At 43.3% G+C, this 24,067-nt stretch overlaps 1 protein-coding gene across 9 annotated transcripts in view; it reads right to left on the bottom strand.

The window, feature by feature from the left end:
- The window catches only part of LOC128748132 (protein turtle homolog B-like), a 100,455-nt gene that overhangs the window by 47,285 nt on the left and 29,103 nt on the right, over positions 1-24,067 (bottom strand). For 8 of the 9 annotated variants that reach the window (XR_008412752.1, XM_053846553.1, XM_053846557.1 and 5 more), the window contains exons 3-5: positions 18,351-18,497; positions 4,366-4,517; positions 3,881-3,998 (exon numbers count right to left, since the gene is read on the bottom strand). Coding sequence is in view for 8 of the 9 variants with exons in the window: in XM_053846553.1 (XP_053702528.1) it covers positions 3,881-3,998; positions 4,366-4,517; positions 18,351-18,497 (417 nt within the window). In the remaining variant the exon portion in view is untranslated. Of the gene's footprint in view, positions 1-3,880; positions 3,999-4,365; positions 4,518-18,350; positions 18,498-24,067 lie in introns of those variants that run through there. The other variant, XM_053846561.1, reaches the window with a different exon arrangement.

Raw genomic sequence — 24,067 nt, 5'->3', positions numbered from 1 at the left:
TCAAAAAATGTTAGCTGCCAGGCTCAGTGCCTTTCCAGTTTTGACAAAGTGTTATGACACATGACTGTGAGGTTGTCTGAAGAATGACTTAAAGGAAACAAATAGCAGAGTTAAGCCAGTGTTGCAGCTGCAGACAGCCAGTCCCATATGTTAGTTCTGATCTGTAGCCCACAGCCTGATCCTTTAACAGGCACAGCATTTCCATCTGCCAATCCCTGGGCCGGACAAGCAAGAGCAGGCCTGCGTCGGATGTTTTGCGAGTGTGCGTGTATGCGTGTGTGCCAACTTGCCCTATTTGGAAGCAGCTGAGAGGAGATTTGTAGTGGATGTGGTTTCTTAGTTGAGCTGCGGCTCAGTGGCTTTCCAGGAGGGCGTCTATTAATCCATCTCTCCCGTAAATCATACAGGGAGAGGAGAGTCGCCGCTCAGCCCGGGCCTTGACCTCGCATGCAAATGTGCGATCTCTGGGAGTCTATCAACGTTCTCATGATCGATGGAGGTTATTGGCAAACAACATCCAACACCCAGGCTGCTTCAATTCAACATTAATGTGACAAATGGGTGTAGAAAAAAAACGGTCACATATTGGCTTGGAAAAAAAAAAACGGGTTTCTGACTGCCTCACCGCCGTATGAAGAGATTGAGATTTGTTTAGTGAGAAGATATTTAAACACTGTGCAGTGCAGCCTGGGCGATGATTTTCGCTTGTGATAAAGTGTTTAAAATAAATAAGATAAAATATAATAATAAAAAATACTGTGTTAAATGAACTCTTAAGAGACCACTGACCAAATTCTGTCCACCCACTTCCCCACAGTCTCAAAGCACAGAGAGAAACCTGGCAACACAATCCTCCACTTTCAGGGGTGACAGCGCCGAACAAGAGTGGTTCAAAATGATTTTGCCTTTCCGACCCATGTCTCAGAATTTTCCTCTTTATTTGACAATTTCTACGTTGACCATGGTGTCTAAACATTATCATGGCGACGCTTCAGTGCCAAGTGTGATTCAAAGTCTGCATACAGTGTCAGTTCGCAAAGACTGTACAAACAATATGTTCTCCAACTATTCATGCAATATAAAAAAAAAAACGTAAGTGCATTGGATATTTGTTATATGGCCAAGCAATGTCAATGTCAATGACAATGTCTATTGTCTTGTGTTTTCTAATTTAAAACTGGCCTATTTGCGCTGGGACGTGGCCTTAAAAAGGCCTGCTCTGGCTTCTGGGCTGCATTATGCCAGCTCTGTTCATGCATGAAATTTCACGCAAATATTTAGAATGTATTAAAGTGAAGGACACTCACCTCAGCCCAAGACCTTTCATTTAGTTCAGTGGCTTTTAGCTTCCTTCCGTGACTATATTTCGGTCACATCCCTGAGCAGTTAGAAAGTACTGCAAGTGCAACAAAGCTGATTTAAGTTTAATGTTTTTGCTCTTCAACATCTGTTCTGCAGCGAAAACAACCCACGCCAGAAAACAGTTTTCTGTCCTTATAAACTACCACGATGCTTAGATATTACTTCACTCTGCGTATTTCAGATGTTTGAAGGTGAAAAAAACTTCATTAGAAGTCTTCAATTCTCAAGCTCAAAATGTGACATCACTGGTACAGCTTCAACAGGAGCCCATGAAGTAACCAAAGTATTCTGGATGAATTTATTTTGTGTACAAGTGTAGTAAACTATCAGTATCAATTATCTGGTAGGAATCTTTAAGCGAGGAGTTTTCTCTACTGGGAGTGAGCAACTTTAGAAATATGTCCTGCAAAACTCAGTCAGGCAGCAGCTTCCTTCTGTTCTCCCTGTATTTATGGCAAAGCAAATAGCTTCAGCACAATGTTTTGAAGGGAGATTGAAACTGGAGAGTTCAGAGGAGGCCAGGGCCGCTCCTCTTTTCAGTCAGGATGTCCCAATATTCCAGAGTGACCGCTTTGGACTATTTTTCCAGCTTGTTGGAGCCGAACGACGACAGCATGTCCGTACGCTCGGAAATTATGTTTACCCTCCAATTTCTGCCAAAACATGACGGAGCAACGATGTGAAAATAATGTCGTACACGGCAGTCATTAGCCATTTGTTTCACAGACGCGGCGTGATTTGGAGGCAGAGCGTCAGCTGACCCAGACGGATTGCTGCACTCACAGAGCTTGACATTTCATTCGCAGCTAAAGGCAAAACACATTTGCGGGCTCTGATTCCCCCTTTTTTTTCCCTCTAACGCTCTTTAAATATCAAGGAGTTCATTTGTATAAACACAAGTTTTAAGCTTCATCTCCTCTGAAATGTTCCGGGTCTGGAATGCAGTTGTTAGAAGTCTCCAAGCGAATCTGATCAAAGTGAGGTCTCACTCGAACAGACTGACTCATGCACTGTTTGAACTGCTATTTTACCAGCCAATTGATTCAAAGCTCTTTAAATTGAGTGTTGCCTGAATGAGGCCCAGATTCCAGTGGACAGCTGGGCGATGAATCAACCACTTATTAATCATAGTGAATATCTAGACGCTCTAGATTATCACCCTGTTTCTCGATTAAACACAGACCCACTGGCTACAGGGATGCACCTCTCCCCTTCGACCACCAGAGGTTTCTATGCTCTGACTCTGACAGCGAAAATGTGGCAGACTCAGCTGTCGCAGGAGTGAGTTCGCATCGACTGGTACTGTAACTGAGTACATTTATTCAACGCATCAATGAGTGTGTTTTGTTTGCTGGCGTCATTGGCAACTTGCTTGACATTGTTTTGTTGTTAAAGAGTGTACTTTTCCATTTTTACACATTTGTTGAGGGTACATTGTTCTCTGTTCTTTGTTAGATACTGAGTATATCATAATTTGTTAAGTGTTAAACTGTTTAAATAATTTAAATAATTTTTATTGCAGATGCTTCAAAAACTGGGGAGATCAAATAATGTGGAAAAACAATGTGATTTTATTTTATTTTTTTGCCATACCGCCCAGACCTGGCTAGTTATTTAATATTATATTCATATTATTATTGAATAATATTTTAACATCGATGAACTCTAAACTACATTTACTACAGCAAGAAAAACACAAGAAAAGCAGCTCCTCCACCCCTAACACAATCTAACAATGATAAAGTATTATTCAAAGAAATATATCTTTGTCAATCTCACAATGTTAAAGAATCCTTTGTTTCTTGTCCCATTTCCTGAAAATTCCATTCAAATCTGACAATAACCTTTATAATAGCAACATTATAAATAACTCATTTTGAACACAGCGAGACAGGCAAACACTGTAGCAGAAGTAACAACACCGATGGTCAGATCTCTTACAGGAAGAGGGTTCAAATCCGGAAGGACCGGATCACAGGTAATTCACGTGTTGCTTTAGTCCCCACTAAAGAACATCTCAGTCCAATGTGATTTGGTGATTTGGTGGCTGACCCTGTCTGCGATGTGATGCTATGTGGTCACCAGGACGATATTTCCTACGCAAACGTAGATAGATTTTCTTCCAGAAATGAGCTGGAATCGATCCTACTGTCGACACAGTAGGTGTCGACAAGTCACCCCAAATGTTATATGAGGCCACAGGAACAACATACAGCAACATCAACATGCAACACATAGCAGCTATTTTTGGGGAGAGAACAAAAAAGAAAAATCCATATGTATGGAGCTACATATAGACCAATCCATATGTATGGAGCTACATATAGACCATAAGTATAGACTTATAAGGCATAGACGGCCATAGCGTCCAGTTGACCAGAGTCCACTTAAGGCAAATTCTGACTATGAAATACTGGAATAAACAATGGGCTAAACTCCACATGGACTAACATTGTCGTAGAGTAGCTCACGGACACTTTCTGCCTTCGTAGTTGGAGAGTTTGGAGGATGCACTCACCTTGCACTAGCAGACGTGTAGTGTGAATGACCTCTCCCTGCGGGCTGAAGGCTCTGCATGTGTAAGCCCCACGGTCCTCCCGTGTGATGGACTGCACCGTCAGACTCCCGTCAGACACCTGCGTGCAGGGGCGAAAAACTCAACGTGGTCAATGAGCGTGCTCCTGCGCTACGTCATTTGCAGGCACCTCTTCCCGGAATTAGAAGCATAATCAGTATTCAACAAAAATGAAGAAGTCTTTTTGCAAATGTCAGGTCTTTGAAATGTTCAGCAGTGAATTAATCTGGAGCTTAAAGAAGCGGTGGAAGAGCTTGAGTTTCCGTTGGTGGTTTACGTTTCAAGCATTGTCTATATTCAGTTTCATACTTTCAGTCTCCATAGAAGTGACAGCAAACAAACGCCTTCCTCACTCATGAGCACTGCTTCTACCAGACGGTGGGTGAGATGCGTTCTGGGACTTGATATGACTCGGAGTCATACCTTACCTTGTATTTAGCACTGCTGACCATGAGGTTGCCTTCTCGTAACCAGTTCACTGAAGGTTTGGGGTTCCCAAAGGCAACGCAGGTCAAAGTGATGCTCCCCCCCTCTTTGGCCTCGACATACTGCGGAGGGGTATCAATGAACGAGGGTGGGGCTGTGGGGTGAAGAAAAGAAATGTTAGGGCATGCTCTTGACAAGAGATGCAGATATTTTAGGGTTAAATCGTTCACCGTTACTTCCTGTTCCATTCTTTGAGTGTGTGTTGACCGCCATTTTCTTATAGAGTGTACTGGCTTTACACATCCTGGATCATTTTTGGTGTTCTTTATTAAACCCTGTGCCACTGTGGTTTTATATTTACACTATTTTGCAACACTTCAGATCAACTCTGAACATCGCAAATGAGAATTACCATTCATGTGTGAATTGACTTTTGGCACACCCCAAACTGTCGACATCTGCGCTTAACGTTTTAATATCAAGAACAATATAGTCGAGTGATACCTTCACATTCTCACTCCTCCAATACAACATATAGACAACCATCAAGTGTACTTTTGTGTTGACACAGTCTGTGTTCTGTGTTGCATGTTGTTCTTTCACTGGAATCAAAAGTTTCCCCTCAAGCGCCATTTCTTAAAGTTGAGGATGTGCAGGAGTGTCATAGGACAAGTGGCTAGTTGGCACTGTGAGTCACAGTCATGATCACATGAGATACTATATATACTCTGCATTCAAAACATTCTTACTTCAGACAGCAGTTTTCTTCAAGTTAGTTTCGCGCCCTAATTTGAGGCAGAATTCAGCCTATAGCGGTGCACTTCGCATAACATGTTGTATTACGTTTTCAGTTGACCCATATGATCTGCCTTCCGCAACATATACTGATGGCATGGGTTCCACGGGATGTAAAAGGAGGATAGAGATGGGAGCGAGTCATGGGATGGCGCTTCTTTCACTCTGTATACTGTGATGCGTCACTTGGTATATAAAGCACCTCAAACATCGTAACAATGCAACTAACAGTAAGTAAGGAGGACAGCAACATAGGTGCAATGCATACAACTATAAGGCATGCAACTATAAGGCGAGCTTCTGGCAGTGTGTCAAAATGTCACCCGCAAGGTGGACTTCTGTGTCAACATTGGATGCAAAAGTGACTTGAAGATTTTCACAATTTGATACCTGCAGAGTGAGAATGGGTTGGTATATTCCAAAAGTGGAAACTTCCATCACCACAATCCTTAACTTTATTGCCTCCGTTTTTGACAGGCCAGTGATACAGCATCTACGGCACCAGGTGGAAGGGAAAACGCTTGTTCCTATTGAAAGCCTGATGACTCAACAGGTACCGTGGAAAGTGGTATCACCTTGGGACACAAAAGTCCACTTGGTGATAGTAAGCATGTGATGCCATAGGAGTGAAAATGCAGTGGCAATACAGCCTCCTGTTCCAAGTTGTTCAGTCTGGTCCACCATCACTCAGAAAACAACAACAAACCACTTGTTATCAGTTTTGGTCTTGTCTGAACTTCAGTGTCACAGTGCAAGTATAAAGAATAAAAACATTTCGGCTGTCACAGCCAATATTCATTTGCCCCAGTAACTGTGAATCTTCATTTCTGCCTCATAACTCATGTCGCATTTTGAATAGGCAAGTCATCAGAATCCTCTCACACAGTGAAGGTCACCCAAGCCCGAACTTTTTTCTCAGACTCCAGGGATGTGGTAAACAGACTGACACCGCCATTGTGTTTATAGATGACTGTGAAGTGCACTTTTAGTGACTGTTCATTGAGGCTTAAATTCTGCTATTGCTCTAATACAGGGGTCACCAACCTTTTAGCAACCGCAAGCTACTCCAAGGGCATTGCTACCGTCGGTTCAGTACACACTTCTGAAATCACGATATACATATATATATATATATATATATATATATATATATATATATATATATATATATATATATATATATATATATATATATATATATATATATATATATATATATATATAGTGGTACCTCGGTTCTCGAGCACAATCCGTTCCAGACGGCCGTTCGAGAAGCGAATTGTTCGAAATCTGAATCGATTTTTCCCATTACAATGAATGGAAAAAGAAATAATGCGTTCCAAGCCTTAAAATAGGCTTTTGTAGGAGTGAATGTAGAGTGTGTGCTGCAGGTGCGCTGTTCCTCTATGTGTGTGGCCGCTGCATGTGGGAGGGGTTGCCGAGTGAGTGACATCTCTCCAGAAGTGAAGAGGTGCCCGGTGCGTCTGCATACAGAGGCTGCGTTATACACAATAACAAAGCGCGTCGTGGGTCAGCTGATCGGTCCGCGCACGCTATGTTTTTTACAGCTTTTTTTCGGGGCCGTTCGAGTTCTGGATTTTCGTTCGAAATCCAAAGCAAAAAAATCTCGAACTCCGATTTGTTCGAAAACCGAGGTACCACTGTGTATGTATATATATATATATATATATATATATATATATATATATATATATATATATATATATATATATATATATATAAAATGGATGATAAATGGTGCCCCCTGCTCTAACATCTATACGTCCAAGCTACAAAATGACCGAAGTCCCCTTCTGTTCAGAGAGCCATGTGTTCATGGGGAGGGATGATGTGGTTAAAAAAAAAAAAAAAAAAGGCATGAATGTCTACCCTTCTAAAAAAAAGCTGTATTTTGACATGTGCCCGCTCTGTTTTCCCAGGACAATCCCTTATTATCTTAGCACACACACATTCACAGAGTATCACTGACAGAGATTCGATACAGATTTTGTTCGGTCATAATTCCTGTTTTGATATTCCAGATCTAATCACCTTAGGACTGAAGCTGATCTGCTTACATGTGTAATCCTTTAGCCTTTCAATTGCTAACATGTCAATCCAGCTGTAGATGTAAGCCATCGTGCTTGTTGTGGGCTGAAACAATCGCTCCGCACTGAACTTTCAGTTGGGATTTTTGTCGTGTTGTGAAGAGTCAGAATACACAACATAAATATTTCTTGGACTGGACAGGATACACAGTGATGGGCCACAGTTTTATTATGACTATTATGAGAAGATAACACTGATTGGTAATCCCTCGTAACAATGGAATTTAAACAACGCACTTTGTTCAGAATCAGAATCAGAATCAGAATCAGAATCAGAATCAGAATCAGATTTATTGCCATGGTCAGTGGGGAGCCCACTGACTAGGAAAGTGCCTTGGAATAAAGTGCATCAAAAAACAAATAAAATAAAATAAATAGAATAGCATTACAACAAGGCTGTTCATGAATTTAACAGTCTGACGGCCGAGGGAAAGAAGCTGTTCCTGTGACGGGAGGTTCTGGTCTGGATGGACCGTAGCCTCCTGCCAGAGGGAAGAGGAACAAACAGTCTATGTCCAGGGTGAGAAGGGTCGGCTCTGATCCGACCTGCACGTCTCTGGGTCCTAGAGGCATACAGGTCATGAAGAGGTGGCAGGCTGCAACCGATCACCTTCTCAGCAGAACGTACGATGCGCTGCAGTCTGCTCTTGTCCCTGGAGGTGGCGCTGTTGTACCAGACAGTGATAGAGGAGGTGAGGATGGACTGGATGATGGCCGTGTAGAACTCCACCAGCAACTTCGTCGGCAGTCGTAGTTTTCGTAGCTGCCTCAGAAAGAACATTCTCTGCTGGGCCTTCCTGATGAGGGACCTGGTGGTTGACTCCCATTTGAGGTCCTCAGTGATGGTGGTTCCCAGGAAGCAGAAGGAGTCCACAATAGGAATGGATAAACCAGCCAACATGAGAGGGGACAGAGGAGCTGTTACTCTCCTGAAGTCCATGATCATCTCCACTGTCTTCTGAGCGTTGAGCTCCAGGTTGTTGTTGCTGCACCAGGACACCAGCCGCTCCACCTCCCTCCTGTAAGCCGACTCATCTCCATCTGAGATGAGCCCGATGATGGTGGTGTCGTCCGCAAACTTGATCAGCTTCACGGACTCGTGGCTGGAGGTGCAGCAGTTAGTGTACAGGGAGAAGAGCCATGGAGAGAGAACACAGCCCTGAGGAGACCCAATGTTGAGGGTCCGAGTGTCAGAGACAGTCGTCCCCAGCCGCACACGCTGACTTCGGCTGGTCAGGAAGTCTGTAATCCATCTGCAGAGGGAGTCAGGCACGTCCAGCTGGCGAAGCTTATCTTCAAGCAGAGTTGGAAGAATTGTATTAAAGGCAGAGCTGAAGTCCACAAACAGGATCCTGGCATAGGTTCCTGGGGAGTCCAGATGCTCCAGAACGAAATGAAGGGCCTGGTTCACTGCATCGTCCACAGATCTGTTGGCTCTGTAGGCAAACTGCAATGAGTCCAGGTGAGAAGCAGTGATGGACTTCAGGTGAGATAGAACCAGGCGCTCAAAGGACTTCATGACCACAGACGTCAGTGCCACCGGTCTGTAGTCATTCAGTCCTGTGATCCTGGCCTTCTTGGGAACAGGGATGATAGTGGAGGACTTAAAGCAGGCAGGAACATGACAGGACACCAAGGAAGCATTGAAGATGTCCGTGAACACTGGAGCCAGCTCAGCAGCACAATGATTCAGGATGGCAGGGGAAACTCTGTCCGGACCTGCCGCCTTCCGAAGGTTCAGCCTCCTGAACTGAGTGCGCACGTCTTGCTCCATGATGTCAAGAGGAAGAGGGGGGAGGTGAGGGGGTGGCTCATCAAAAGTGACTGTGATCTTTGCTGTCCCAGTGACATCATTGGTCTTAGTTGTGTCACTAAGAGACAGCACAGTCCTTTGTTTTAAAGTGGAACATGGGGCTGGAGAGACCACAGAGGTGCTGGTGCAAAATGGCTGCTCAAAGCGACAATAGAAGTTGTTCAGGTCCTGTGCAAGAGTGAGGTTGTTCAGACTGTGGGGGGCACGTGGCTTGTAGTTAGTGACCACCTTGAGCCCTCTCCACACCGCAGCCGAGTCATTGGCTGAGAACTGCTGCGTGAGTTTGTCAGAGTATGCGGCTTTAGCTTTCTTCAGCTCCCTCTGAAACCCATACTTCAGCTCTTTGTAGCAGTTCCTGTCCCCACTCTTGCGAGCTGCCTCCTTCTCCCGTCTGATCTGGTTGAGTTTAGTTGTGAACCAAGGTTTGTCATTTGCATAACTGACCTTGGTGCGCGTTGGAACTATGCACTCTTCACAGTAGCTGATCCATGAAGTCACAGTGTCTGTATATTCATCCAGATTATTGGTGGCAGCCCTGAACACCTCCCAGTCTGTGGTCTCCATGCAAGACTGCAGCTCCTCTTTAGCTTCACTTGTCCAGATCTTCATGCTCCTCACAACAGGCTTTGCCAGCTTCAGCTTCTGCTTGTATGTAGGAACAAGATGAACCATCAAGTGGTCAGAGAGTCCCAGTGCAGCTCGAGGGAGGGCGGTATAGGAGTTGCGGAGCGATGAGTAACAGTGATCCAGCACACTCTGCTCTCACTTTGTTATTGTGTATAACGCAGCCTCTGTATGCAGACGTGTCCCGTTAGCTACATTTACTGGCTGTTTTTTCTTCATATTGAGGTGTAAAACCTTTCCTGTCTCCACACTGGACCGTGGTAGAGTGTCACAGGGGAGGTGCTCGCTCTCCACACCTCCGAGGCTGGAGCGCTCACTCCAGGGTTTGATGTCCTGTTGTGGGCTGGAGCTGGGACAGGGATGAGGCGAGTCTGGGACAGAGCTAAGTTACTTGGTTTATGACTTTGTCACAGCCAAACTGCACAGAAGCGCACATTCAGAGCTGGACACACACCGGGCACCTCTTCACTTCTGGAGAGACCTCACTCACTCGGCAACCCCTCCCACATGCAGCGGCCACACACATAGAGGAACAGCGCACCTGCAGCAGACACTCTACATTCACTCCTACAAAAGCCTATTTTAAGGCTAGGAACACATTACTTCTTTCTCCATTCATTGTAATAGGAAAAACCCATTCAGATTTCGAACAAATCGCCGTCTGGAACGGATTGTGGTCGAGAACCGAGGTACCTGAATGTATTTATTCATATTTTTTGTGATGGGCTTTTGAGGCGTCACGTAACAGTGTCAACAATTTCAGAGCCCAGTAGGTGGCGCTCTCAGTTTTAAAATGATATCAAGTTTGACTGAAATGTGTGTTTGATGATTTCCGAGCAGAGAGTGGGGTACAAAAATGAGTGATGACAACAAGAAACGAGTGGTAGAACATGAGACCAACTCAGGATTTTTAAAGACAAGCCAAATGACAGCCAAGAAGGGAGCGTAATCATCAGATAACAACAGTAGTTCATCACTTTTGAAAAAGACACTAAACTGTGCACTGTGTGCCAGAATGTCGTCTCGCACTTTGTCCCAAGCGGCACGGAATACAAGGGTGAGAACAACAGATGGAAATGCATCGTGATGGAAAAGTGATCAAGGTAGAAATTGAAAAACACACCTGCGAAGAGGAGGAGAGACAGAAAAGCAGACGGTAAACACTGCGGTGATGCATTTATAGATACACTTTGATTTGTATGAGACAGGATGTGAATCACGGTAATAAGCCCAGAAATATTATATGCACACAGTTTAGAAGGATTCAAACACAGCTGCAGACATGTGATCTTTTTTTTGCTGTTTGGCAGATTATTTACTCGCCAACATTGCACTCTCGACGAAGAAAATATCAAATTCATGGGGAATATTGCGGCACAATCATTCCTCGTATCTGATCATAAGTTATTCATGAGTGCCTCTTTTCATGTCAAAGCTGGATGGGGTTTACGTGTTTGAGAGAACCGACTTGGCAGCGATGCAAATCACTTACTAATGAGGTCAGAAAATCACTGACCCGTGTAAAGCTTTAGCTAATTACAGTGATACACTGGCCCAGAGAAGCAGCACACTTGGAATAAGTGGCGTGGAAACACACAGAAGCTCAACTCAATGGCCTTTTTTGGGGTATCCTGTGGTCCTCTTGCACCAGCATGTTTCAACTGAAACCTCGTTGGTTAAGCTTTGTGGGCTTGATCGCTTGAAACAAACATCTGCACCACCTGGACCAGATTGTCCAGGTCAACACTGGTCAGGCCGTGTATCAGTTTAGAGTAAAACACTGATAATATACACCTATGGTGTAGAAACTTTTATTTTGACACAGTCCAAGTCGCAATATCAACAGCATCTGCTCTGATGGCTTATATTAAGAATTAACCCCCTGTATATCTGTAAAGCGCTTTTGGGACACATGAAATGACTTGGCGGGTTGGATTTGGCACCCAGGCCTTAGGTTTGACACATGAGATCGACAGCTTTTGTAAGACTGTCATTCTAAATTGAGATTATCTATTCTCTTTTTTCAATGTTTCAGTCTTCACAATGAAGAATTCAGCTACCTGCTTTCTGTTACTAAAAACTATTAGATCATCTCTCATATTGATAACAAGTCTTCTTTTCTCATGCTCTCTCCTTCTATCTTGGCAACCAATGCAAGTCTAGTGTCCATTAGGGCTGCAACTGATTATTTTTGGAGTCCACTAGTCACTGACTACCTTCACGATTAGTTGACTCGATGGGTTGGCAGACCAGTGTCCTTTGTGAATTGTTCCCATACAGTCCACGTTTTGGGTGGCAATAGTCTCAGCCAAAATGCTCCTCCGATTCAAAAGCTTTGTTAGCTTTGTAAAACAATGTTTCAACCACAGCACACATGCCGCGAAAGTCGCGACTCACGAGATGCGGATAACCTCTAGATTACGCTGGTAAACAACTGTGGTGACCACGATGGTCAAGCTACAGCCGGGAAAGGGTTGAGAATCGGCGAATTTCAATCATATTCAGCACTATCACCGGGCGGAAACACCCTTTTCATGGAAACCAGTGTGATGACACCACGAGTAGGGTGTTATACAGGCACTAATGATTGTACTTGCTAAGATAAACTGGACATCCATTTTTTTCTAGGCGTCCACAGGACACCCTGAACCGACGTTTCCCTAGCCAAAATGTGGATTGTGCTCTGAGAACAATATCAGGACCCGTCGACAAATGAGGTGGTGCCAACCCATTTTACAGTTGAATATAGTCGACTATGTCGGCTAGTAACGACAGCCCTATTCTCCATTGCTTTCTGACAAAAACACACATCGCCACCTTCTATCAACGTATCCCCTCCCCATTCTACAGCATCTCTCTGTCCTCAACTCTCCAACTGGCGATAGAGTTTCTGCCTACTGTCAGCCTTGTTCTCCTGTTCCCTGCAGACCAGCTGTGCAGGTCTGCTGCTGTTCAGTCTTTCTGGCTAAAGCCAGCACATGCATGCTACAGCAGTGGGCAGTGCACCATGAATGAAGCCCCCTTGCCCTTCATTGACCCTGCATCGCCAACCAGGACTTGTATCTTTTCCATTCAAACGTGAAATAAGCCAATAATGTGAGGTACAGCCTTTTATAATGTAGATGAACCATACCCCTTACTAGGGAATAAGTTGAAAATATGGTGTGGATGAACATTATGAATAGATTCACTCATGAGTCTGGCGCATCAAATGATATTACTGTAACAACACGACCGGTGGAGAGGGACAACTGCCAGCTTTCTGTCCAGATTTTTGGGACTGTTCAGTTGACAAAGTAACATACAGTACAGTATACATCAGTGTTTGTCAACCTAGCCCTATAGTCATTGACAAAACCTGTACGCACACCACCAATGGAACCATGACCAAAGTCCAGTTGTGCTTTGTCGAAATGAAAATTCATTTCAATTACAGAAAAAAAATTAACTGATACTCTGCTCAACTCAGAAAATTTTAAAATGTCTCCAGATAGGAAGACACAATATCCTCCTATTTTCCTTTTTTTTTTACCCCTTTTTGCATCATTTTATTCTTGTTTTGGGGAGTTACTTCCACATTAATTCAAGGTCAGACAAGGGACTCTCCATTATTCTGCCACACGTGTGCAGTCAAGTTAGAGGCACATCAGGTTCAATAAATGAACACACTTTTGAAGCCTCAAATGTGAGGGACGACCTAGACTTGTGATGAGTGCGCTGGTCTCTCTGCGAGTAAGAGTCTGTGCATAGATCTATAGTATATAGAATGTGAGGGAAACAATCCATACAATCCCCTCACTTCGGCAGATCGTAAAATCGCTCATGATCTACTGTCGTCATATCGCACACCCCTTGCTGCAGACAAATGCAGTGAAATCGGACCATTTCCCATGACACACCAGTTGAAAAACACTGGCATACAGTACAGTACTGCATGTGACTGTAAGATAAATAAAGGATCTCTAATCTACTCTATATTTAGATTTAACACCTAAGTACAAAGAGAAATTAAAAGGTAAAAACAATGAGAGTGATGAGTCGACTTCAGAAGCTGCTGAGAATTTGCCGTACAGAATAAACTGAAGTGTGTGTGGGGGCCACTTCAGGGGAGGAAGTTGAAGGTGACTAACACGGGGCAATAAACCCCATTTGGCATCACCTCATGCATTATGATGGAGAACTAAGGTCAAGTAAATCCAAATTGAGCTTCAATTCGGCAAAACAATGTGGAATGACACAGCAATGGAATCAAGTCTTTTTGTTTTCCTTTGGCTTCTGATCTCCGCATTTGGTCCTCAGTCTGACCTTTGATTCATCCAGGTTTCGAGAACAGTTGTTTTACTTTAGCTGCTTGTCCTGTCAGTTTGTGTCTTGAAACTATCGATGTCACTATTTTCTCTGGGCTTTGTCTAACTACACATTATATTGATGTATCAATGGAAAGACCATCGTCTCTTTTGGCTTCCTGACACTCTCCCACACAGAAAGAGAAGTATATGTCACAGGTGCTTGGGTGCCACATGGCAGATGCTAATATAACTTTGTCTGCAGTATAGCACATATAGTTCAACTCAAAACAACAAATCTCATTTCTTATATCGCTCGATTACATCTGCTTTTCACCTCCGGCGTCAATGACAGTTAAATTGGTTGCATGTTGTGGACCAATACAACTGATACATGTCGCCACAAGTACCGTCACACTGTCGTGTGTTTTATGTCAACACAAACGGCATTGAGCATGGTGTTTAACCTCATCGGTCAGTCAGATCATCATACCTCACTAGCATCTCACTGACCTCATACATGTCCTGCACCACCTCACATCCTTCTTTAGTCAACAGCCCAAACTTCTGCACCAACTTCTGCACCAACGTCTTGAAGATCACCAGCCATCAAACTGGACCAAAGTGGTTCCTGACAAAGAGGCAGCCAATTGACAGCACTCGCCAGCCTGTCGCAAAAATGGATTGAAACCACCCACATTCTGGAATCCTTTACTGCTTTTTAGCCCCATAGGAATTTGGGAGGAGATCTTCCATCACAGATGAATGAATGACAAGACATTTATGAAGTTGTAACTAAAGGGGTGGTCGCCAGATAGTTTCAGGGGTTTTTAAATTAGACTGAACCCCAATGACGGACGTTAGGAAAGAGATTTCAAATTATTGAATTATTATTATTATTATTATTATTATTATTATTATTATTATTATTAAGTAAAAATGGCAGTTCTACAACTATTTTCTCAATGCTTCTTTATGGCATGGAATCCCTCATAGGAAGTAGAACCTGCATCAATGCCCCCCACATTGTCAGAGGAGTAAATAAATTTAATATTGTATTCATAGAAGTCATATTGCAAAAAGCAACCATTGAGCGAGTTCTTGCATATTGACACGAAGGCTAATGAGACAACATTTTAAAAACTTTTTTTAATCATTATTTACAAAGTTGGAAGAGAACAGATACATTTCTTGACCGAATAAAGACTGAATCACAGTCTTAGTAACTAATAATGGGACTATGAGGCTTCATGAAACAGTGTCCACGTTTTCACTCTGGGCTCTAAAATCTTTGGATGTGAACAAACACCTCAATGAAGTTTCACATGTTTCGTGATACCTAGTAACTACTATTTATTATTGACAGTTTCGCATATGAAAAATAAATTATAAAATATAAAATTGCTCCATAGTTGCTCCGACTTTAAAGCAACGCAGCACGAGCAAGTGGGGTGGGCGGAGTTACAACTAGGACGCAGCAGTTACCAGCACTCAGGAAACTCTCGGAAGGATTCTATAAACAAACAAATGTATTGATCTCATAAAGGTCCCGTGATGGTTCTCACAGATTTTAGAGGGGAAAACAAATGAAAACATATACATAAGTCAGAAAAGTTGGAAACACATACTAGGGCCATTCTACATCCATATTCCACATGGTCTGCTAAGTCCCGGTGACAGATAGACGGATAGACAGATAGATTGATACATAGATAGATAGATAGACAGTAGACAGACAGACAGACAGAGAGATAGATAGATAGATAGATAGATAGATGGATGATGGACAGACAGACAAGACAGACAGACAGACAGATGGATAGATAGATAGATAGATAGATAGACAGACACACAGATGATAGATAGATAGATAGATAGACAGACAGACAGACAGACAGACAGACAGACAGACAGACAGACAGACAGACAGACAGATAGATGCAGAGGACAGATGAATATTCCAAATATCGCTTGTTGAGCATAGAAAAACACACTTATGCAGAGTGATAAAAGCATTTAGCTGAGCCCTTTCCAAAGCAGAAGCCCTCTTATGAGCTGACATCACCCAGAGATTTCACAACCATGACATCACCATTTGATGACATGGAGCTGGGTGACTCCTTACTCCTCGCAGGAGGTGTAGCAAACGTGTCTCCAAAAGCAAATGCAATCACACCTGCTATCTGCCACCATCTCAGCAAGAATCCATATGCATCACTTACTTTTAGAAAAGCGGCACGGCTGACAGCCAAAGTGCTCGGTAATCACCAACAAGCTCTGATGTTTAACTACGATAGTGAGCAGGAACGAAAGTGGGAGGCTATAAATAGCAGCGGAGTATCCAACCTCAGCAGCAAACTCACCCTGTATGAGTGCAAACCACCTAAAGCTGAACACGGTGTCGACGAAGACCAAGAAATGCTAACCTTCTCAGACGTCCAGAAGAAGGACCATAGTTTCTGGATATGTTTCTAAGACTTTATCATTTTGTTTGGCTGTTTTATAGGAGCAATGCAACATGGATCATGTCTCCGAAAATGCATAGTTGCTACTTTGATTGACACTAGTGCCAAAACATTCTCACTCCTAAGGCGTCACATATTACAAGCGGACTTTAGTGACCCTGGGTGATGCACATTGTTTGTCCCCCCGCGGCATTTTCAGATGCCGGCCGTTTAAAAAGAACAGTTGGGAATGGGTTAGACGTGTGGGGTAGGGCACTCTGAAGTGTCCTGAATTCACATTGGCTGAAAAAATGCACTTTTCAAATGTCAATGCAATGCCTCAGGAGTGAGAATGTGTTGCCTGTGCACTGAAATTCATGGGCCACATCGTTCAACCTGTCTGTGTAAGTAACCCGAAACTAAAAGAATAATAACATTGGACTAAGCATGTTTAACTAGTGCTATGCAAGTAACATCCGACGTACGACATACGTCCACCTGTACTTATGACCACGGCCAGCAGATGCTTTTTTTTTTTTAATACAATGTCTGGCACTGCAGCACGTAGCAGACCAGCAACGCGTGCTACAGTTACGGCAGCACAGTATCCCACCATCTCACTCTCACACAGCGATCTACCACTACAGTAGCACCTATAACCCTCGCGTCGGCCATTTTTAATGGCATTCCACTTACGTCCCATCTGACTTACGACCGGTTGGTCGGAACTGATCCCAGTCATAAGTCGGATGTTACTTGTATTTGGAGAGTATATGTGTTATGCTGTGTAAATATATAGTTTTGTTTTGGCATATAATTTCTGCCCAGGTGCAATTTTTACATATTTGGGTTTGTTCCAGTTTATGACATCTTCTGTATTTAAAACAAATACTTGCAACCCACAGCTCAAAAGCAACCATGTATGGAAACAGAATTTTAAAGGGGCCCGCAGGTATTGTACTGATACTGATCAAGCAGATTCACATCAAAACAGAAATTGTGTCCATAACCAAGTTATGCTTGTTAAATTTTACAAAATGCTCAAAAAGCTCTGTTTTTTAAGTTGACTGAGTGACAAGGATAACCAAAATGGCTCATCCAGCTTGTCCATAACTGTTTCTCATTTCAGATGATGAATAATATCAGTCACCGAAGCAATAAGAGGAGCTTAAATTAACCTGTTCATCGACTCACCTGGTATCTGAGCACGCTTCTATACGGCAAACGGCGTAAAGAAGTCAGCCCATGAAGTCAGAGCCTTGAAGAGAGCCACTTTTCTAAGCGAACAAATTGTATAAAACAGAACGTATTGTACAGGTCTGTGTGGAACTGTTTAGTTTTAACTAAATTACTCAGAAACAGATGAACGTAGTACCATCACACTTGAGTGTATGTTAGGGCAAGATTGTATCTTGCTAGCACTGCAGATAACTCAAAAAAACATGGAAAAACATGGAGGAAACCTTATGTGTAATCCAAGTCATGGGCCAAGTAAACAAATTCTTTCGCTGGTTAGTGTCCAAAAACGTTCCAATCTTACTTGTACCTCAAATTACTTTCCACCTGCATCTCTTGTTTTTCAATTTTTGGAAGTTCCCAGATCGAATCTCCAGCCGCATAATAGTAGTTAGACCAATGAGTTCTGTATGACAAAACATCCCTGTCCTTAAGTGCTGTCTCTCACTCAACTGCAGCTCCACAGCGAAGAGAGAGGTGCAGAAGCTGGTAAATAGAAAACCTCTCTTAACTTCGCACTCTTTTCAAAGAGTGTTTTGATGCACTTGAAGAAAAACAACCATCATGTCCTCATCATCACTGATTTTTCTTTGAAAGCTACATTTTATCTGAATATTTCATATTTATTGTGGCAATTTGGAAACGAAATTGCAGTACGTCTTGTTAGCTGGCGGCTCTTACCGTTGACTGTTAGGTGCACCCAGCTGCCGTTGTGAAATGTGTCATACTGCTGCTCCAGCATCAACACCTTGCACTCATACCATCCTTGGTCGTCTGAGCGTACGTTCTCTATCCGCAGGGAGGACTTGCCATGCAGAGTGGCCCGGCCTGGAGAGACACAGACAGTTTTCAGGTCAGTGGCGTGGCGTACGGAAAGGGAGGAAGTACAGGTGGAGCTTAAAAAGATGCAGATACGTCTGTTTTGAAGTGGCCCGAGGACAGAAAATATATTCCACACTTGAGAGGAGAGGAAAGTGTCTGAAGTGTGACCCTCCACGCTCCTCAGCTCCACTAAGTCAACTTAACAGATCTGGGGTCTGGACCCGTCCATTGCACTTCTCCTCAGATCAAAAGCTAAACGGGAGGGATTGATGATGTAGCTCCCAGCAATCTGGCAACTGCATCAGAACAGCTGGCAAGAGCGAGAGCAAGGGCTAAACAAAGGCCTTTGAGGGGGCGCACGGCGGCTCAAAATCATCAGCATTATCAAAGCCTGGTTAGCTCTTATTAATCCCCTTATGATGCTCTATCCTGCCCCAGTCAGGATTCCTGAATTGGTTCATATTTCCTTCCAAATTCATTAGTAGAAGCGTGTCCTCCTCATGAGATTTCCCTGCAGTTTCCTGGTAATGTGATGAAAAAGTGACAGACTTGAACTGAACAATGTGACAGACTAAAGGTGCCCTGTGTGAGGGCCACTGTTATTATCCATTTTCAGTTGTCTGCACCTTCTCTGAGCATGTTTCAGTCTCTTATGCTACCAACATGCATTTTTGCCCTTGAGCCCAAATTCAGACAGAATGTCATGACGCCAACATGTTTTGAAGCTACCGCCCTTTTAAAAAGCCAGAGACTACAAGGATGGATGATGTCATTGAGTGCAACTCAACTTACATGACATATGATGTCATCAGAAATGGTATTTCAAAAACAAATATTGAGACAAATTATTAATTCATCGCCTTCACTCACTTGTTTCAATGTTTAATTTACCACTTGCGTCCTAAAAATGTACATCTCTTATCATACACCCAGGTCATGATTTTTAACAAATACATTGGGTTCCATCTTTATGAATGAAAGACAGATTTGACGTGACAATGGAAAGAAAACCATGATGCTCTCTTCAAGCTTGCACTCCTCGGAGGACTGATACTAAACTGCAGCTCCATCATCGCTGGCAAAAGCGCTTATAGTGTGAGCAGCATAAAATAAAATAAAAATTCCAAATATTTAATTTGTGTTTTGAGTATGTTCCCTGTTCACCTACAGACACAGCATACTGCATGTGCACTTGTTAATTTGTTTTCCTTCATATACACCATATGTTGACTTATTCCATTCACTAAGGGTGTGCTGACATTGCAAGTCTCACTTCAAAAAAAGCAGAAAATTTCTCCGATGTTTGGATTCTCCCAGAGGACGGGGGGAGAACTCTAAGTTGACTTTACGAACTATGTGCAGTTTAACAAGTTACACTTCCAAAGTAGTCACATAGCTCACAAAGCCTAAAAAAGTGTGACGTACGTAAGAGCCATAAAGTTTTTACCAAAGTATTAATTGTTGAGCTCCGAAATTAAAGCTAAAGAAAACTTTTGGCCGCTGTTGTGAGCAGAGCCAATATTGGAGCGAAAAGTCACTTCGGGGCCTTGGCGAGATTTGACAGAACACCCTGTGCTCCCCGGTGGCATGATTTGTTCTCATCCTTTGTGCAGCACTTCAGTCAGCAATTAACGCACAAAAGTCAGCGTGGGTACACATTATGAAAATCACAAACAATCTCTTCTAAAAGCATATAAAGCAGGCAGCAATTAATCAATTCAAGTGACAGTCTGTTTTTTTTTTTTTTTTCCGCTACAGAATGCTGTGAAACAACCAGGGGCTTCATGCAGGTGAGCTAGAGACGGCACAGTACGAAACGATCCGCAGATACACACAGGATAAGATCAATATGAGAGAGAACTGTCAAACTTTCAAAACAAAGTCAAACATCAACTTCAGTAGTCGTACACAAACAGGCATGCTAGAGAGCTTCACGTGAACACAGCGCTCTCCCCAGAATTAATCTCTGCAAAGAGGGTGTCTCCCTAACATGCCTCCTTAAGGGTCCACCTTAAAAGCAGAGTCTTCCTCGATTGGCTGACGGAGAGGAAGCGCTGACATTGTGAGTCACACTTCACTCACCTGTCAGCTGGAGCAACACATTCTCAATCCTAAAGCGTTGACTGTATTGAATATGTGACAGTCGACATGTTTGTTGTGGAGTATGTTATTGACTCTGAGCTCCCCACATGTGTGGGAGAACAGCAATGCCAATGTAAGGAAGGCAAACAAGTATCAGTGACGGTAACGTAACAAGGACGGGTACATTTCCATAAAGGCTAAAGGCGTAGCTTTGTACTCCTCACACCTCCAATTTCGAAAGACAATTTCATGTCACTTTGTGCACATAATAACTTACATGCCAACAAGCTTGACTCATGGTGCAAACTTTTCAGCTCCATGTCCCATGCTCACTGGCGGTTATTCCGTGAAGTACCAACAATGAGAGATTAGGATCGCCCCATGTATCCTAATCCCAACGTCAGTCATTCCTTTACGTAACGCAGCGGGAGGTGAAACATTTTATTCACTGGAAACGCCTACACGTGCTACGTGAAAAGGCTGAGCTCAGTGTCAACATGAGACACAAAAGTCACAACAACACTCGATATGTGACACCTTAGTAGTGAGACTGTGTTGGGAGGGACCAGCCACAGCAACTTCATTTTGCTGACGGACAGAAAGTAGTTGTGATCATCTGAAAATTTCTGGGGTTTTCTGAAAATAAATGCAATACTTCTAAAGATTTAGGCCAAAGGCCAATCCTGCTTTACACATGTTTCCAACAGAGAGCGGTGAAATGTTACCCACAGAGACGCCGCTGCAGTCTCTTGCTGCAGCATTGGAGCCTGTGTGACGTTTGACTCCAGAAAAAGTGTTTGGATTGCGGTTTTGTAAAATATTCAATATCGGAACGTCTGCAGAGCTTCTTCATGAAAGCGTAAAAACCTCTCAAGTATATTTTTCTTTTTTCTTTTTAGTTCAGGCGCTTCCATTAAAAGTACCTTTCGTCCCTCATCATGCTGCAGATCTTGTGTGAAACATCAGCCTATCCAACACAGTGAAGATGTTCTTCTACATGCAGATAACATCAAACAACAGCAGTTTCACCATTTGGGTTTTGAATTATGATCAATGAGCAAGTCAAGGGAGGGTGCGAAACACAATGTTCGCGGTCGGTTCTTAAATGCCGGCAGGGTGCCATCACTGCTGAGCTTCTGTGCTGAGCTTCCACACAACCTGATCTGCATGACGCATAAACGTTGAGGACACTCTTTGGAAGGGCCGAGTTGGGCTTCTGAGGAAACAAAAAGGTGATTTTTGATTCCTTCTCCCTTGAGATGGAATCAGAAATCTGGAACGGATTGTACATTAGAAGCCCAAATAGATCTGTTTGTCCATTCACAAAATAAAAGGCTGCAAAATAGGTTCAAGCTGGAAACTCTTCAACTCTTTCTCCTGAGTCAATTTCTCTGTCCTCCTCTGAGCTGTAATGGAGACGGTGTAAGGGTATGCACCATGGTGAATAATCTAGTTTTAGATCTTGAGAAACTTCATGTGACTGTCGACCTCTCCAGGCTGTCAGTCACCTATCAGACAGCCTGTTAGGATCCTGCCTCTGCACCTGGGTTCTGACTGAGCCGAGGCGTCACACATGACCATGGAGACACAAGATGACGCTGACAACACCCCGTACTGTCTCATCAAAACACATCAGCTGATTTATGGAATAACTACATGAAACATCGAAAGTTTCTTTTTCCACTCGAAATGATCTGCTACTTGTGAATACTTCATCCGACCAAGCCGTACCTTCAGCCTGCACTTGACTGGCGTTAACAGTGATCTCGCTGAATCACACGTCGCCTGTGGTCAGACAGCTGCTTGTTACTGCCTCCAGTGTACGAACACCTATCTCACAGCTGACAGTGACCAGCACCAAATGCATGTTTTTAGGACTGATGAACCTCAAAAGTAAAGCCATGTAAGGAACTGTCAGCAAGCAATGGCAACTCAGGGGCTGCAGGTTGAAGTGGCCACAGCTTAATCTTTCAGCTCCACCAACAACAGAGCTTCCCTCTGCAGGATAATTTTGGACTTCCTGTCCACTTCCGTAGCGGGTACAGTGCCCCGTCTGTGACCCAGCTCATTAACCCCCTGACACCGCAGGAACCTCAGGAGGGCACAATATGGGCCTTTATGTGTCTCCACATAGCATGTGACCGCCTTCCAGTGTGTAGAATTGAGGTCAACCTAAAATGGGCTGCAGCACATCCGCTCACTGACCATTCGAAAGTGACTGTATAGGCATTGTTGCCGAGAACACACACAAAAATAAAGAGTGAAGCTAAAAGGCTCATGAGTGAGCAGTTGGATTAGCACACTTTGATTCTTTTCATTTGTCAAAGGTCCATTTATTCATGCTGTGTAAGTACAGTGAGGAATTTCAATATTTGTCAGAAGAGCCAGTGTGGCTGAAAAAATAGTATGAATCACACACCATTCAAGTCAAACCAATTAACATTATCAAAGGGCTTTAATAAGAGCAATACTAATATTGTTTGATGTGATCTAATATTGATTGTTGATGTGAAAAAAATGAACTTTAAATCATTTTCGTTCGACATGTTTTTTTATATTACCTCCTCAAGGTGCCAAAAAATAGAAAAACCTTGCAGCATGCAGCAACTATTCTGTCAAAAGGACAACTGAAAAACATTTGGTTTGATGTGAGAAGTCGCAGGTGAATCTCTGGAGACTTTGCTATGTCCATGAAATAGTTACATACTGCAGCGGGACTCTGAGACAGAGAGCACTGCATTTCTGAAAGTTTCCACGTTTTCAAAAGTTTCAGATTCAGGTGGCTAAAGAACGCTGCAAGAACGCGACGACAGATCCGGTTGTTTTTGTCTCCGCGTAAACATCACCTGAGAAAGGCTGCTCATCTATCTTGGTGAAATTTATAATTATTTCTTATCATTCCGAATATCACGCTCAAACCAGCGGGGGTCGCTAAGCGTCAGCTGCGCTAACATCCTGCTGCTGAAGAACCAGCGGTCTACTTTTAGTAGCCCAGAAAACTCTCCGTACTCTGTCAAGTGCTGGCACTTTAAATGGCGTGTTAATTTGAAGCCGCTTCCCTGCACAGCATTTTCCCACGCATGTGTGGCAGGATCCAAACTTTACATGACAGATTGAAAGAACCTCCACAGCAGACGCCGTCTCACACGGTTTATTTCAGGAGTGCTTGGCTCTCCCCGCACACCTAAAGAGGCCTTTCACACTGACACGGTTCTGGTACAAGTGTGGTTGGAGAATAAATTAATATATCTCATTAGAAACATGTGCAACAGTTAGGTTAAAGTATGATCTGCTTCTTAACACAAATGGAATGTTGAACTGTGGTTCACCCATGCTGGACTCAGTTAACAAGAGTTTAACACTAACAGTTACTTTTGCACAAACAGAATGTTCAGCCAAGTTTCCATGTACGTCACACGCAGTCTCCTTAGGAAGAAAACAGGGACATCTATAATCTGTAATGTCAGGTCTTGATGGCCCAGCCAAGCGTCCTG

Source organism: Synchiropus splendidus, chromosome 17, assembly GCF_027744825.2.
Source record: "Synchiropus splendidus isolate RoL2022-P1 chromosome 17, RoL_Sspl_1.0, whole genome shotgun sequence".
NCBI classification, from domain to species: domain Eukaryota; kingdom Metazoa; phylum Chordata; class Actinopteri; order Syngnathiformes; family Callionymidae; genus Synchiropus; species Synchiropus splendidus.
Note: the sequence above shows the minus strand (reverse complement) of the source record. Positions and strands in the feature narration are given on the sequence as shown.